Source organism: Acomys minous (assembly GCF_964271855.1).
Source record: "Acomys minous genome assembly, chromosome: 8".
In the NCBI taxonomy this organism is placed as follows: Eukaryota; Metazoa; Chordata; class Mammalia; order Rodentia; family Muridae; genus Acomys; species Acomys minous.
In genome coordinates this window covers 101145260-101161799 of record NC_140489.1, presented here as the reverse complement: position 1 = coordinate 101161799, position 16540 = coordinate 101145260, and the positions used below count along the sequence as shown (strand labels likewise).

The window sequence follows — 16540 nt, the reverse complement described above, 5'->3', positions numbered from 1 at the left end:
ACAGCCAGCTAGATGGTATCTATCCCTACTCCAAGTCAGTGCGCTTCTCCCAGCTCCTCAGCTACCCAGCGCTTCGGGTCAGCGTACGGAAAGAAGCTGCATTTGACACTCGCACCTTTGCAAGCTCAGAGACCCACTGCCTTCTCTTCCAGCAGAAACAGCTTTTGCCTATGTGGGGCACTTATGGGGTCTCTGGGATGAGGGTGGGCTAGAGAGCTCTTACCCAAATGCAGGAGGTTCTATCCTTAGAGTCCTAGGGAGACTGAGAGGGTTCACCTCCTTAGAGCTGTCCTGGGGTAGCATGAAGAACGCTGGGCATGCTGAGCCTTTCCTCACAGGCTCTGCCACCCTGTGTTACAGCAGAGACACCTGCTGAGATGTCAGCCCTCTCTCTGTAAAGTGGGAGCCAGTACACTCACTCCCTTCCAGGCTTTGGGTAAAGAGGATCAGTTGGGCAACAGATGCAGAGGTGCTTCATAAATGGCCATGCGCAGAGAAGGGCTGGGAACGTAGCTCATTAGGTAGCACAGCTGCCTAACAAAACCTGGGGTTCTGTTGGCAACTCCGCAAAAGTAAATCAAGCGGCCGGTGGTGCTGAGGCAGCGGCGTCAGCGGTGGCGCACGCCTTTAATCCCAGTGCTCAGGAGGCAGAGGCAGGTGGATCTCTGAGTTCGGGGTCACCCTGGTCTACAGCATGAGATCCAGGATGGTCAGGGCTACACAGAGAACCACTGTCTCGGAAAATCACCACCACAAAAACAAACAAACAAACAAACAAGCAACCCAAATCAAGCACAATGAAATAAAATGTATGGTAAGTCGCTGATTGGCTGCACCGATGGGATACGCTCACCACTCACTGGAAAGGGCCAAACCAAAAAAAAAAAAAAAACCCTACCTCATCCAAAAAACAAAAACAAAACAACAACAACTACAAAAAAAAAAGAAAAAGAAAAAAGAAAAGAAAGAAAGAAAAGAAAAATAAACTTAACAGCCCCTGCTCCCATCTCTTAAAAGACACAGCCATTCCTACCCAGACCTATTTCTTCTTTTCAGGTACCGATTGTAGGTCTTGAGGAGTCAGCAACAAAGTTAGAAGAAAGGAGAGATGAAGGGGAAGGCTGAATAGGTCTATTTTCAGATGAACAGGGCTATTTTCAGTGGTTTCTACCCTGGGGACATAAACCAGGACGTTATGTCTGAGTCTCCTCCTTAGATAGCTCAAAACGCAATATAAACGGCTGATGGAAAACGAGAAATCAGAGATTGGGAAAAACATTGGCCAGGGAGTGAGGTGCATCTCACTCTGCTGACAAGGCGTGCCCGGAAATGCTCTGTCCATGCCGAGAGAAGCGCTAAGGAAAAGGTGGGCCGCTTCCTCCAGTGGGCAGAGTGGGCGCACCCGGGCTGAGCGAGAGCTCACCTCCCTTCCCTATTACCCTCTCTAAAAAAATTTTTTTAATGTTAAGCTGGACATGTGGCGTACACCTTTAATCCCAGCACTTGGGAGGTGGTGTCCAGGACAGCCAGAGCTACATAGAAAAACCCTGTCTCAAACAAAACAAAACTAAAACAATTATTACACTATTTATTTATTGTATGTTTGCTTGTGCCATGGCGGGAACTCGGAGGTCAGCTTGTGGGAGTCGGTTCTCTTGTTCTACCCTATGGGACCCAGAGATAGGACTCCAGTCACACACAGGCTTGGTGGCAAGTGTCTTTGCCCCTGAGCATCTCACTGGCCCCACTATTTCCCTCTTGCATTTGTAGCTTTCTAGAAGGTTCTCTCCAATATGCGGGATGCAAATCCAGGTGATAGAATAACAGTGCCAGGACTGACAAAATCTAAGGATGTAGATGGGCTAAGTGACATCAGCCTTTGACAGAGGAAGTGCAGGGCCCAGAGGGGTGCACGACTCCAGGTGACGGAGCCTCCAGGCTCAGCCAGGCTCCTCTGTCACTATCTCCCCAGGCTGTCTGACCCTGAGTTCTTGACTCTCTGTAGCCAGGGCTCGTCAGCAAGTGACGGAGTGAACACCTATTGATGGATCATCTCTTATGTTCCTTGGAAGATCAAGAGATGTGTACGGGTCCCAGGATTATCAGAAACTACATCACTTGGATATTACTACAAACCCTGGCTTCTCTAAATTATTTACTGCTTCTAAGTGAATCATCCTACAAGGACGGACACACACACACAGACACACACACACACACACAGATTTTTTTGGAGGGGGTGCTGGGTTTGAACCCCGAGCTCATTCTTCCTAGGCTGTCATTATGTTGTAACTCAGTTATAACCCTAGCCTTTTTGTTTGGTTTTGGTTTTTAAGACAGGGTGACTCTGTGCAACAGAGCCCTGGCTATCCTAGACTCAGTTTGTAGACCAGGCTGGCCTCGAACTCACAGAGATCCACCTGCCTCTGCCTCTGCCTCCAGAGTGCTGGGATTAAAGGCGTGTGCCACCATGCTCGGCTACCCTTCTCACTTTTTATTTTGAGACAGTTTCTCAGGTCATCTAGGTTGGTCTTCAACTCGCTCTGTACGCAGGTCAGCTTTGGGTTTGTACATCTCTGTTTCTGTGTTGTGTTTTTAATTGTTTCCGCGTATGTGAGTAAGCCTGTGAGAGTCTATGTGCACCACATACACGCCAGAGCCTGAGAAGGCTAGGAGAGGGCACTGGCTTCCTTACACCTGGACTTTCAGGTGGTTGTGAGGCGCCACCTGGGGGCTGGGACCTGGACAGAAGCAGTATGCACCTCAACCTGGGACTCATCGCTCCAGTAGCTGGGAATACATGCCTTAGTTATCAGCCTGGGTTAATACTATTTTTTTTTTTTTTTTAAAGATAGGGTCTCATGTGGCCCAGTTTGGCCTCAAACTCCCTAAGTGGCCAACGCTATCCTTGAACTCCTGACCCTACTGCCTTTACGGTTCAAATACTGAAATTACAGGTGTGAGATGCCACATCTGGCACCCTTCCTTTCTATGTGTAGTCTAAACTCTCCTTAAAAAAACAAAACAAACAAACAAACAAAAACAGCCAGGCGTGGTGGCTCGCGCCTTTAATCTCAGCACTCAGGAGGCAGAGGCAGGTGGATCACTGTGAGTTTGAGGTCAGCCTGGTCTACAAAGCGAGTCCAGGACAGCCAAGGCTACACAGAGAAAACCTGTCTTTTTTGGGAGAGAGGTGTTTTGGTTTTGCTTTGTTTTTTTGTTTTTTTGTTTTTTTTTTTTTTGAGACAGGGTTTCTCTGTGTATCCCTGGCTGTCCTGGACTCACTTTGTAGACCAGGCTGGCCTCGAACTCATAGTGATCCACCTGCCTCTGCCTCCTGAGTGCTGGGATTAAAGGCATGTGTTACCACTACCTGTCGAGAAATCTTGTCTTGAAAAAACAAAAACAAACCAAAACAAACACACACACACACACACACACAGAGAGAGAGAGAGAGAGAGAGAGAGAGAGAGAGAGAGAGAGAGAATACAACCAGGTATGTGTCAGTAGTCCTAGTACCTGAGGAAGAAGAATCATGAGTTCAAGGGTAGCCTGGACTACACAGTGAGACCTTACATCATAAAAATAAAAAGCAGTTGGCCTGGAGGTGTAAGCTATCTGCAGAGCACTGTAGCATATATGACCCTGCATTCAATGCCCAGTGCTGCAAACCAAACCAAGCCAAACAGGAGCAGTATGTGCTTATTGTAAAAACAAAGAAGCTGAGCGTGGCAGCACACACCTGTAGTCCCATTGGGGAAGACCGAGGCAAGAGGATCACGAGGTCCAACCTGGGCTACATAGTGAGTTGCAGGCCAACCTAGACTCTATAGCAAGACCCTGTTTCAGGAAAATGCAATGGTGGTAGCTATAGTTGAATGGTAGAGACCTTAGGTTCAATCGTTAATGTTGTCTAAAAAGAAAAAAACTAAATAGCTTAGCTTACTAAAGAAAATACTGTTGCTCTTCTTTTTTTTTTTTTTTAAGGGGGTAAAAAGTAGCAAGGCATTGGAGATTGAGGTGGAAGGATCTCAAATGCAAGGTCAACCTGGGCTACGAGGTTTGGCCAATGAGATTGGATTTAAAATTTTTGTTTTGTTTTGTTTTTTGAGAAAGGGTTTCTCTGGGTAGCCTTGGCTGTCCTGGACTTGCTTTGTAGACCAGGCTGGCCTCAAACTCACAGCGATCCGCCTGGCTCTGCCTCTTGAGTGCTGGGATTAAAGGCGTGCGCCACCTCACCTGGCTGCTTTTAGGGTTTTTTTTTGTTTTGTTTTGTTTTGTTTGTTTTTAAGATTTATTTATTTATAATGTATACAGTGTACACCTGCAGGCCAGAAGAGGGCACTAGATCTCATTATAGATGGTTGTGAGTCACCATGTGGTTGCTGGGAATTGAACTCAGGACCTCTGGAAGAAGCAGACAGTGCTCTTAACCTCTGAGCCATCTCTCCAGTCCCTTGTTTGTTTTTTGAGACAGTGTTTCTCTGTGTAGCCCTGGCTATCCTAGGACTCACTCTGTAGACCAGGCTGGCCTCAAACTCAGGACATCATCCTGCCTCTGCCTCTCTAGTGCTGGGATTAACAGTGTGTGCCACGAAGGCCCGGCAAAAACAATTTTTTGAAGATTTAATTTGATTATAATCTTGGTGGTGATGGTTGAGTGCAGAGGCTAGGGGTTTGCATCATATGGAAGGAAGGCATGAGTTCAGCATCCCAGGGGACCAGAGCTCCCACTGGGACCTGTTAGCAAGGAAGCTGGCATCAATCTCATCAGCTGGGTTGTCCCGTAGAGGGGAAAGTTGTGTACCATGGTGCCAGCTAGTCACAACCGTATAATTCTGGAATTACCATGTCCAAGGCATGTGACGCTATTCAGTATCCTTACTTGTCACATGGAAATTGGAACAGCCCTGCTTTGTGGTGCTTCCATGAGGCTGAAATAAAACAATGGCCTTAATTACACAAGGGGAAAAAATAGCTTCATTATTATTACTACCGCCTCCTGCATCTTCCTGGTAGCCAGATGAAGAAAAGAAAAAGCCTGCATGATAATTACCTACTGCAATAGAAACAGCTCAGCCCAGGCCCTGGTAGTCTTCTGTTTGGAATATGCAGGAGCTAGCACCAGTGTTGGACTCAGGAAGATCAGGAGTTCAAGGCTAGCCTCAATGAATAGCAAGTTCCAGGCTATCTGGTTTAGAAAACATGAGACCCTGCTTCAAACAAACAAATAAACAAACAAAGCCAGAAGTAAACCAAGCAAAACCATGCTCATACACAATCCTAGCACTTCAGATGTGGGGTAGGAGGATCAAGCCGGGGCAGTGGTGTATGCCTTTAATCCCAGCAGAGGTAGGCAGATCTCTGTGAGTTCCAGGATAGCCTGGTCTACACAGAGAAACCCTACCTCAAAAAACAACAACAACAAACAAACAAATGGGCCAGGTGTGGTGGTGCATGCGTTTAATCCCAGCACTCGGGAGGCAGAAGCAGGCGGGTCTCTGTGTTCTGGGTCAGTCTGGTCTACAAAGAAAGTTTCACAATAGCCAGGGCTGTTACACAGAGAAACCCTGCCTCAAAAAACAAAAACAACAGCAACAAAAGCAACCAACCAAACAAGTAAATGGATGGTAATTGTTTAGTCTGACTGGCAGTTAATGTCCAGTACTGTACTTGGGATATTAAAAATTCTAGGAATGGGGTTAGGGCTTAGAGATAGGGTATGGCTTAGCATGCATGAGGACTTGGCTTCATTTTCCAGCATCAAAATGTGCTGGAAATAATAATAATAATAATAATAATAATAATAATAATAATAATAATAATAATAATGGAATGGGCACATGTCTTTATTCCCAGCATCCAGGAGAAAGAGGCAGGCAGAACTCTCTGAGCTTGAGGCCAGCCTGGTCTATCTAGTGAGACCTTGTCTCAAAAAAAAAAAAAAAAAAAAGCAAAAATTCTAGATCCAAACCCTAAGTGCAGGGGGTGACAAGCTCCAGGCATGGAGGCTGGTCTTTCATACCCACAGAGCATTTACTAAGGAGAAACAGGCCATTCTCCTACCCACTCAGACATGCCACCCAGTTCTGTAACCACAAAAGAAGTGGCCCGGGCCAGGCACAATGACTCGCAGGACAGAGTCAAGAGCAAAGTGCTATTCTTGATCTGAATTCCAGGCCTTTGCTCTGGGTCCTCAGAACACAATACCAACATTATCACAGCCACTTCATCCAATCCTACGTTTCCGAGGGCCTGGAAGGACCGAAGGTGGTGATGTTAACTTACTCCCCCAGTCAGCACAGCGCTGAGAAGGCTGACCTCACCAAAGGCTTCTCCTTCATCAGAGCCTGGAGCCCAAATCACAGGTGGAAATGAATTAGTCTTACATATATTTCCCCACTGGCCAAATCATTTTTCAAATGTATTGTCAGCCATGGTGGGTACACACCTCCTGGGACATGAAGGCAGGAGGATTGGGTGTTCAAGGCTAGCCTAGGCTACAGCAGAGCCTGTCTCAAAAACCAAGCAAAGTGGGGGTGTCGATACAGTTCATCTTCTCGAGTGCTCACAGGCATACATGGGTTCAATCCCCAGCACCACATAAACTGAATATGACAATGTAAGCCTAGCTGGGCGTGGTGGCGCACACCTTTAATCCCAGCACTCGGGAGGCAGAGGCAGGTGGAGCACTGTGAGTTCGAGGCCAGCCTGGTCTACAAAGCGAGTCCAGGACAACCAAGGCTACACAGAGAAACCTTGTCTCAAAAACAAACAAACAAACAAACCAGACAATGTAAGCCTGAGAGCCCAAAGCTAAGGAAGTAGAGGCAGGAAGATTAGACATTCAAGGTCACCTTCTCTTTTCCAGCCCTATAGAGCAAACTCACGGCCTTGTTCTAGGCAAAGCTCTGCCATTGAACCGCGTGCCCTCAGGTCCTGAGAAAGGGCCAGTGTTGTCCTGCCTCTACCTTTCAAGTGCTGGTGCCATGACACCTTCTCACTGGTTTCCCGCTGGTCAGATTTGTATGGTACAAATGCTCTGGGAACTGACACTTCTGTGAAATAACCACCTTCCCCAGTGACGAGAGGAAACACTGATGCACTCCCACCAACAAGGAGGCCACAGGCGTTGACCTGTATGTTAAACCCAGCCCCGGCACATGGGCCATGTCTTACACCAAGCTTTTCTCAAGGCTCTGACAGTAGAAGACTCAGCTGGGAAAAGGGGCTGGGGTGCACGCAGAGCTCCCATGACTAAGCCCACACATTTCCCAGTGTCTGCACGGGGCTGACTGACGTCCTTAAGAATCAGTGAGTTTGGAACCAGATCAGCTTTTGGAAAGAAGATGCTCTCTAGGTTATTAGGGGCATTTCTGAGGCAGTGTCCAGCCCTAGTTGGATCTTGACAAATTAAGCAACCATTCTGCCACTGAGCTCCACTTCCAGATAGAACCCGTTACTGTATCGAGGGATGATTAACACAGAATAATGCTGCACATATTTAATGCATTCCAAGCATATCCCCTCAGCGAGTTTGGGGATAAATATGAACTCATAGAACCAACTCCACCAATGCCACCCAATATGGTTTTTTTTTTCCGAAAGTGGGGCTCAAGCTGGCTTCCCATATGCTATGCAGCTAAGGATGACCTTGAACTCTTGATCTGTCTGCTTGTGCCGCTTTGCCTGGTAAGTGCCGGAGATTGAATCAATGGTTTCAAGCACTCTACCAATTACACTACAGCCCCAGCCCACACTCAATGTTAAAGCAAGTGGATTCTGTCGAGTAGTTCTTGAAACCAACATGGTGGTCCATGCTTACATGCTCCAGCACTCAGGACATTGAAACAAGAGGCTTGGGAGTTAGACCCTAGCCTGAGTCACATAACAAGACTTTGTATCAATAATAATTAACAATAATAGTTTGGGGGCGGGCTGGAGAGATGGTTCAGGAGTTAAGAGCTCTTGTTCCTGCAGAGGACCCAGGTTCAATTCCCGGCACCCATATGGTGGCTCACAACCATCCATTACGCTTGTTCCAGAAAATTACACCTCCTTCTGACCTCCAGGGTACTGTATACATGTGGTGTACAGCCAAGCACACACACAAAACACCCGCACACAAAATAATAAAATTAGATTAAAGGAAATAATAGTACTGCCAGGCACAGTGGCACACAGTTTTAATTTCAGTACTTGAGAAGCAAAGGCAAGTTGATCTCTAAGTTCAAGGACAGTCTGGTCTACTTATCAAGTGCCAGGTTAGCCAGCACCGCATTGGTTTTTTGTTTGTTTGTTTGTTTGTTTGTTTGTTCTTTCGAGACAGGGTTTCTCTATGTAGCCTTAGCTGTCCTGGACTCACTCTGTAGACCAGGCTGGCCTCGAACTCACAGTGATCCACCTGCCTCTGCCTCCCGAGTACCGGGATTAAAGGCATGCGACACCACGCCCGGCTTTTTTTTTTTAAGCCCCACATTGTAAAACCTCTCAAAAACAGAGTGCTGGGGTGATAGCACATGCCTTGGGAGGCAGAGGCAGGAGGATTGCTGTGAGTTCGAGGCCAGCCTGGTCTACAAAGTGAGTCCAGGACAGCCAAGGCTAACATAGAGAGATCCTGTCTCAAAACACCAAAACAAAACAAAACCAAAACAAATCAACACCCCTTCCCAAAAAAAAACCCAAACACAGCAATAAACAATAGTAATAATAGTAAATAATAACAGTAATTTGTAACAGTTATTTTACTATGTGGGGGATATTGCTCAATGGCAGATTGGCTCCTTGAATAAACAAGCAAAGTGCTGGGTTCAATTCACAGCACAGTGGGAAAAAAAAAGCTAAATAGTGTTAGGAATGAAGCTCAGTGGTACAGGGGTTATCTAGTTGCAAGCCCTGGATTCTATCCTGACACCCCACAATAAAAACAAACAAACAAACAAACAATTAGCATATAATTTAGCAAAGCAGATCAGATCTTAGTGAACCTCATTAATATTGCTGAGACTGTTAATGCTTGAGTTGAAACTTCCTGTCTGCCAACCCGACTGCAGATAGCGCTCATGCTCCAACATGGGAGGCCGAAGAGGGACCCACGAAGGGGACAATGACTATTCAGTTTGGTTTGTCCTCCCTGCAGTGATCTCATCCCTCCGGCTTTGGTGGCTGTTTCTGAGGGTTTCTTTTCTAAACCCACCAGAGACAGAGAGTTGGGCTCCGGCCAGAGTCACTGCTCCTCGCTCTGCAGACCAGCTTCCTGCAGAACCACCCCAATGCTGCATCTGCCTCGCTCCCATTCCAGCCTGAGTCTCTGTGTCCTTCCTCCCCCAGACAGCTTCCTTTCTACGGCGTTGAGAAATAAAGCTTGCGAAGTCAATATCAGCCTCTCAGAAAAAGTTAACTTCAAGATTAAAACAATCACTTATAAATTCTTGCACAATTAAATTGAGCAGAGAGTGCTACATGCTGGGTCTTCGCTGGTACTGTGAGTCTGTAATAATGTCACTTATCTCTCCTGCTTCATGGGATAAGAGTGCTAGTGGGTCCCCCAGATATGACCTAAGTATGTGGCTTGCTAATGATTAAGGCTACACAGGGCACAGGCACATCTATACACCTAATATTCTGAGGCTCACATTAATGTGGTAAAAACCAAAGGAGAGATGAGAGAGAGAGAGAGAGAGAGAGAGAGAGAGAGAGAGAGAGAGAGAAGAACAAAGAGAGAACCAGAAGGCTTGAGGGTGGCAGGCAGGCAAAGCAGTGAGACAGACTGGAAGATGACTCAGACACAGTGAATGAGGGCACTGGGTCGACTCAGCCACACTTAGCTGGCCTCGGGGATGGAGGGAACTAGAGGAAAGGCGTGGCAGGTGGCAGGGGGCAGGGGGTGAGCAGTGCAGGATGGTGCCTAACCCAGAAAGTGGCGGAAGAGTTAAGTGAAGACAGAGAGGGAAAGCTCCCAGGCTCCTGAGGTCTCCGAGGCCTTTCCTGCCTGCCTCTGCAGGGCTGTGACAATGCTCTTACAAAGGCAGGGTAAGGAAAGAGTTAAGCGAACAACAAAGCTGTCAGCGGAGGACCCCTGCTTGGCAGACAGAAGGTACTCTGTGGCTGCTAATGCCCTCCATTCATTTCAATGTTTTCAACCTATTTCAAATGCCCCCATGCTAATGATCTCATTTCATCTTCCGTGCAACCCTGGGAAAGAGGCGGGGCTGGGTTGTTACCGCTACCCTGTGGCTCCCTAAGGAGCTGTCAAAATGTTTCCGCCATCCCAGGGCCAGGCTGTACCCTACCTAGGAGCAGCACAGGAAGGTTGGGTATTCTGTCTGGGTTCCATTTGGCCTCAGTCCCTGCTTATTATCCGGGCTGGGTGTTTCAGAAATCACAGGATAGACTCATTTCTCTCCTAGAATTTCCCAGGCTGTTCTTGCCCTCAGCTTATATCTGATAGCAAGTACTTAATGGCTACCTCACCCACTCCCCAGGGAGCTATGTCAAGCCTCCATCCCTCATTAGACTACAGAGAACCCAAGACTCAGAGAGGCAAAGCCTTTGTCCTGATTTGCACAGGGAGAAGGCACGCAGGAACCTTGGGTGACTTGAAAAGAACCCAGGGCTGGAGACATCAGAAGACTCTAATTCTGATGCAGGCTCTGCCACTTCAGCAAGAGCCATAGACCAGCCAACATCTCCCCAGCCTTGGAAGCAGTGCCTGTGACTCCAGCACTCCGAAGGCAGAGGCAGGTGGATGGCTGTGAGTTCAAGGCCATCCTGGGCTACATAGTTCCAAGACTACACAGAGAAACCCTATTTCAGAAAACCAAAAAGATGCTACAGTGTTACCTAAAAGCAAATGGCTTGAGCTGGGGAGATGGTTTGGTGGCGTGGTTAAGGGGGCTGGAGAGATGGCTCAGTGGCTAAGGGCGCTGCCTGCTCTTCCAAAGGTCCTGAGTTCAATTCCCAGCAACCACGTGGCGGTTCACAACCATCTGTAGTGTGATCTGATGCCCTCTTCTGTCCTGTAGGTGTACATGCAGGCAGAGCACTGGATACATAATTAATAAAAAAAAAAAAAGAGTGTTTACTGCTCCCCCAGAGTACTCAGGTTTAGTACCCAGGACCCACATGATGCTTCACAACTTCCTGAAACTCTAGGGAATCTGATGCCTTCTTTCAACTGATCTCTGCAGGCTCCTGCACATACATGGTGCACATGGCTCAGGCACACACATACATATAAAATAAACATACCTCCAAAACAATTACTTTCGTGCAGTTAATGTTTGCTGGAGGAGGGGGATATTCCCTTTAATGAAACTCATTGGAACACTGTGTGTGTGCGCGCGCGCACACACACACACACACACACACACACACACACAGAAAGCAGAAGAGTGTTGGTTGGAAAAAGTAAGGGGATCAGTGGAAGTAGGAGGGGACAAGAGAGGGTTTTGGAAGTGAATATAATTAAGATACATAATATACTAGTGTAAAAGTGTCACAGTGAAATTCATTGTGATAATTAATATTCACTAATTAAAAATAGAAGACGAAAACAAACCACATTACTTTGTGAGGAATGTAATCCACAATGGAAAGAGGCTAGCCTGCACGTGAAGAGGCTGGGCTCTGCTCAGGCCATCTGTGTGACCCTGAGCCTCCCTACACTGGTACCCTACTAGCCTTGCCAACTATAAGATTGTAATGCGGTATGGGCTACACCCCCAGTGCAGGGACTCCAGTTCTGGTCACTCCGATCTTTGTATTGATCAGCTGATTGACTGACTTGCTTGTGGGTTGCTTGTAACAGGGTCTCATCACGCTGCCCTGGCTGGCCTCCACTCCTAGGCTTTTCTTCTGCCTCAGTCTCCCATGCAGCTGGGAGTCCAGATGCTTGCTACTGTGCACGCCTCTACCCTGCGTTCTTGACTGTTGAGTTACCTGTGTTCTTCCATTGCCTTAGATGCAAAGTGGAAAGATATCAGTCAGTTCCCAATAAGAGTATGTGAGGTATCCGCCTGCACTTTCCTCCTTTCGTAACCCCTGTAACCCGCACTACCTTCCAGCTTAACAGGGTCAGGGATGTCTTGGAAGAGAAATCAATGACTGATGTGCTAGATAGGATTTCCCAGTCAATACCAGCAGCCTGCATGTTAGATTCTCTCCCTGCTAACGGGACTAGACCAGCAGCCTTCCCTTTGTACGAAGCTGCTCAATATAGCCCTGCTTGCACTTCTCCATGAGTGAATTAAATATTAAACACCCAGGCCACAGCCCTGGTGCAGCAGCACGTCCCCAGTACAGAGACAATGCACACAGCTCCACTTGTCAACTCTTCCGCTGGCCGTGGGCTGGGCCTCCCCATTCCTAGCCCACACTCCCAAGAATACACAAGAAATGGCAGTGTTTGACCTTCCCAGTAAGCTCATAGGTCTTCATAGTTTTCCTCCAATCTCAGTGCTGCAGGCACCGGGGACCCAGAAATGCCTGGAACCCTGGCTCGTGACACGTGCAGCACTGAAATGTAACAAGCAGCTGGAGATGTGGTTCAGTCAGGTGAGTGCTTATAGCATGCACAAAGCTCTGGGGCTGACCTCCAACTGTGCACAAAACCAAGCATGGCGGCGGTACTTGCCTACAATCCTAGCAACCGGGAGATGGAGGCAGGAAGATAATTCAATAGTTCAAGGTCATCCTCAGCTACATAGACTACATCATTCCATTTGCAAAGAAGAAGGAGAAAAAGAAAAGAAAGAAAGAAAAAGAAGGAAGAAATTTAACAGGTGTATATAACTGACTCAGTAACTTAGTTTCACATAGGGCCAGAGACTCCCTGGGAAACCGACAGGTCAGGAAGGGTGCTAAAGCCCTGACATCTCTCAGGACAATAGGGAATTAGACATAATTGACAAGAGGCCTCGTTGTGTAAGCCAATCGGTTTTTCTTCTTTTTCAGATTAATATGGGTCATAGAATTACCAGACTGGTAGAATCCCAGCGATCCCCCAGGGCTAACATCCTCGTTTATAGAAAGGGAAATGGAGGTAGGATTAAAAAGGAGAAATCACAGCCATCACTCAATGAACTGTAGCCTAAGAGGCTCCAGATCTCTGGGATAGAGCCCAGGTCTCTTTCCAGCCTACCTCCTACGTGACACTCTGAGTCTCCTCGTAATGACACCGAGGAGCAGGCCTGGCACCGTGTCATCCGGTGGGTCATTTCCACAGGAAGCAGGATTCTCTCATTCTCACGGTCTGGCCTTGCTACCAAAGCCAAAAGCGTGGAGTCTACAGGTACCAGCCCAGCTCTGCTGCCCTGAGGAACGGAGCTTGTGGTCCTGCCACTCTCTGAGCCTTAATTCCTTAATCTGTAAGAGGAGGATTTAAAAGCCGCTCTTTGGAACGGCTCCTGGGAAGATGGGACAAGATGGTATGAAAGTGGGGTGTTTTGTAAACTGTGAAGTGCTATCCAAATGTTAGATACTATTAATATGTTATGAGGTCTGAAGACACTGCAGAGAGGAAAAAAAAATAAGTATCAGGGGAGGAGGTCATACAGGAGTAAGAAGCCATTCTCACAAGAGGAGAGTCCTGCGTGGGCTCCTCATGGATCTGACCAATCCTAAGGTCATTTGAGAGATGGATAGCACTAGGTCACACCATCTCAAGTGCACCGATTCAAGACTAGGCGTGTGTGCACGCACGTACAATTACCTGGCTATCTAGTACCACAGCACTTTACTTAGCTGCCCCGGGGGCAGTCGTCCGTGTGTGGTCCTGAGGTGGGATACCCCACTTCGGGCCAACTTACAGGCCCTCCAGGGAAAAACCTACTAATCAAAATCCTGTGAGGACCCTTCTCATCCTCTAGAGTCCTTACCTTGTACTTGGCCGCAAGCAGCTCGGTAGCCTGTTGCTCCCGCCGCAGATCCTCCAGCATCTTCTCCTTTTCTTCTAGAAGCTTCTGCTTCTCCTCGCTCACGAGGCTGCGATCATCTTGGATGGCGGCCTTCTCCTCCTCCAGCTGCTCCTTCTGTTCCTGCAGGTAATTCTCCATGTTCTTCTCCAAAGCTGACTCCAGGATCGGCTGGGGTGGGCGGTGATTGTTGTTGTTGTCATCTTCCTCATCGGCCACCCAAGCCTCAATCACGGCCCCCTCTGGGTAACCGGCTGGGGCGGACACAGCCTTCTTTCTGCGGCTGCTCTTTCTCCGAGGTCGCTTACCCAGCATCCCCTTCTTCTCCAGCTGGGCCTTCAAGCGCGCGATCTCTTCCTGGAACTCCCTCAGCAGCGTGTCCTTGGGGTCCTCGTTCACCCGGGGTTTGTTCTTGATGTTCTTGGCTCGGTTTGCAAAGCGGAGGGTGGAAAGGCTCTCGTCATAGCTATGAGAAGCTGGACCCAGTGTGGCCACCATGATGGTCTTGGCATTGCCCCCCAGTGAGTCCTGGAGCAGCCGGGTCAGCTTGGAGTCCCGGTAGGGGATATGGGTGCTCCTGTTGCCGGCCAGGGCAGCAATCACATTGCCCAGAGCAGATAGCGAGAGATTGATTTTAGAAGCTTCCTTAGGCCTCTCCCCGCTGCTGCCACCACCACCACTACCACTGCCACCTCCGCTGCCACCACCAGTTGTGGGCTGTGTAGCTGACCCTCCAGCTGTGTTGGGACCTGCCTTGTTCTGCCTCTCACTGCCGGCCAGGTCTACCAGGTTGAGCTTACCTACTCGGATATGGTCTTGGCCGTCGGAGCCACGCTCGCTACACTCCACTGTGATGACAAAGATGGCATGAGAGCGGGAACTGACCTCATTCATGTGAGTGCTACCCACCGCCCGGGCCTGGTTCCCCAGGTTCATCACATGTTCGATCTCCTTGACATTCTTGGTGACAAAGGAGGAGAGGTCCTTGATATAGACCCCTGTTTCAGGATTCTCCTTCAACTCTAGCCTCTTGCCTGGCTCCTTGGAGAGCAGGTCTCGAATCTCCTCCTGGTAGATCTCCAAGTAGGAAGCACGAACCAGGTACTGCTGGTTCTGGGACCGGGAGATGTGGGTGAAGATATGCTCAAAGGCGTTAGGGATAACCCCGCGGAGCTCTGGCTCCACCCAGGTCCCCTGCATGGTGTAGGTCTTGCCAGTGCCTGTCTGGCCATAGGCAAACACGGTGCCATTGAAACCCTGAAGCACCGAGTCTATCAGGGGCCTCACCGTTTCATCATACAGGTCGGCCTGCTTGGAGCTAGCATCATACACAGCATCAAAAGTGAAGGTCTTGGGCAGTTCCCCGGGTGCCGCGCGGGGGTTTCGCAGAGTCACCTGGCCCAGTTTCACGTCCATGGTCAGAATCTGCTCATGACCAGCAGCCTCCTCCTTCCTACTGAGGGGGCGGCACCGGGCCACCACCTTCAGGGCCTCGCTGGCCTTGGTCTTACTGGCCATCTTGCGGCTCTGTTCTTCCAGATGGGCCGCTCTGCAGCCTGGGCGGTCCTCCTGCCCTACTCCTAGGTCGGGATCAGCGATGCTGGCCCAGCCCCCAGGCACCGCTCTTCAATCCGCATGCAGCCTCCCAGGGTGGGGATGCAGGGAGTTGGCCCCGAGTCTGCTGCAGTCCAGGCCTCCACAGCTCTCTACGGCTTTCTGTGCACAGGCTGGAGAGGTAGAATTAGGCAGAATCCCCAGGCAACCGCGCAAGCCGCTCCTGCCGAAGGGCAGTGCCTGGAACCCGCCCCATGCTGGGGCAAGAGGGAGAGCTACGGTAAACAGCTTCGGTAACAATGAGATAAAGGAAGAGGAAAATGAGATGGGGGTGGGCGGCAGAGCTGTCTTTTCCTCCCCCTTTTCTCTTTCCCCTAGGGATCCATGGCGGGGGATGCTGGTCCTGGGCGGCCGGGAGGATCCCGATCCTCCCGAGGGCAGAGGCTCACCTGGAGTCCTCCCCTCCGGCTGGGGGAATCATTCATTGCAGCCACAGCTGGCTGCTACAGCCTCTCCTCCGCCTTCCCCGCCGCCGCCACTGGAGAATGAGAGAAAAACAGAAGGGGATGGGGCGGAGCAGCGGCGGCGAGAGTGATGTTGCTGCCGCCGCTGCGCTGCGGCCCGGACTAAGTCTCCCGACTGGGGTGGGGCAAGGGGCGGGGCCGCGGGGCGGGGAACACGAGCCCGGCGCGGCCCTTGGTCGAGGGACAGCGGTACATCGCCACCCGCACCCCACCGACCCCTCAGGGATGACAGGCTCTGGTGCCCACCCAGGTCCCGCGCCCACCAGTGGGATGCAGCGCAGCCACCGCCAGCCGTCACCCCACCGAACCCGAGCATGCTGGGAGATGTAGTCCTCCCTTTGTTAACTGGGGTCTGTCAGGTTGCTAACGCATTCTCCAGTCCTCAAGTCTAGGAGCCCCTCCTCCCACATGCAACCTCCCCGAGTGTGTCTGCTGAGGCTGCACCACCCACGCGTGTTCTCTGTGAAACCGCCATTCTTGGTTTCTCACCGCTCCAGCCATTTTGCTTTCAGATGGGGACATGTCACACTGTCTTTCACTCCTCAGGCT

General features: G+C 49.6%; 1 protein-coding gene across 1 annotated transcript in view; it reads right to left on the bottom strand.

Annotated features, from left to right (window-relative positions):
- Window positions 1-16229, bottom strand: part of KIF3C (kinesin family member 3C) — a 45028-nt gene extending 28799 nt beyond the window's left edge. Inside the window, exon 1 of the mRNA XM_084792528.1 lies at window positions 13878-16229. Coding sequence (XP_084648654.1) covers window positions 13878-15431 — 1554 coding nt within the window. The 5' untranslated portion in view covers window positions 15432-16229. The remainder of the gene's footprint in view (window positions 1-13877) is intronic.
- Window positions 16230-16540: the final 311 nt, after the last annotated feature.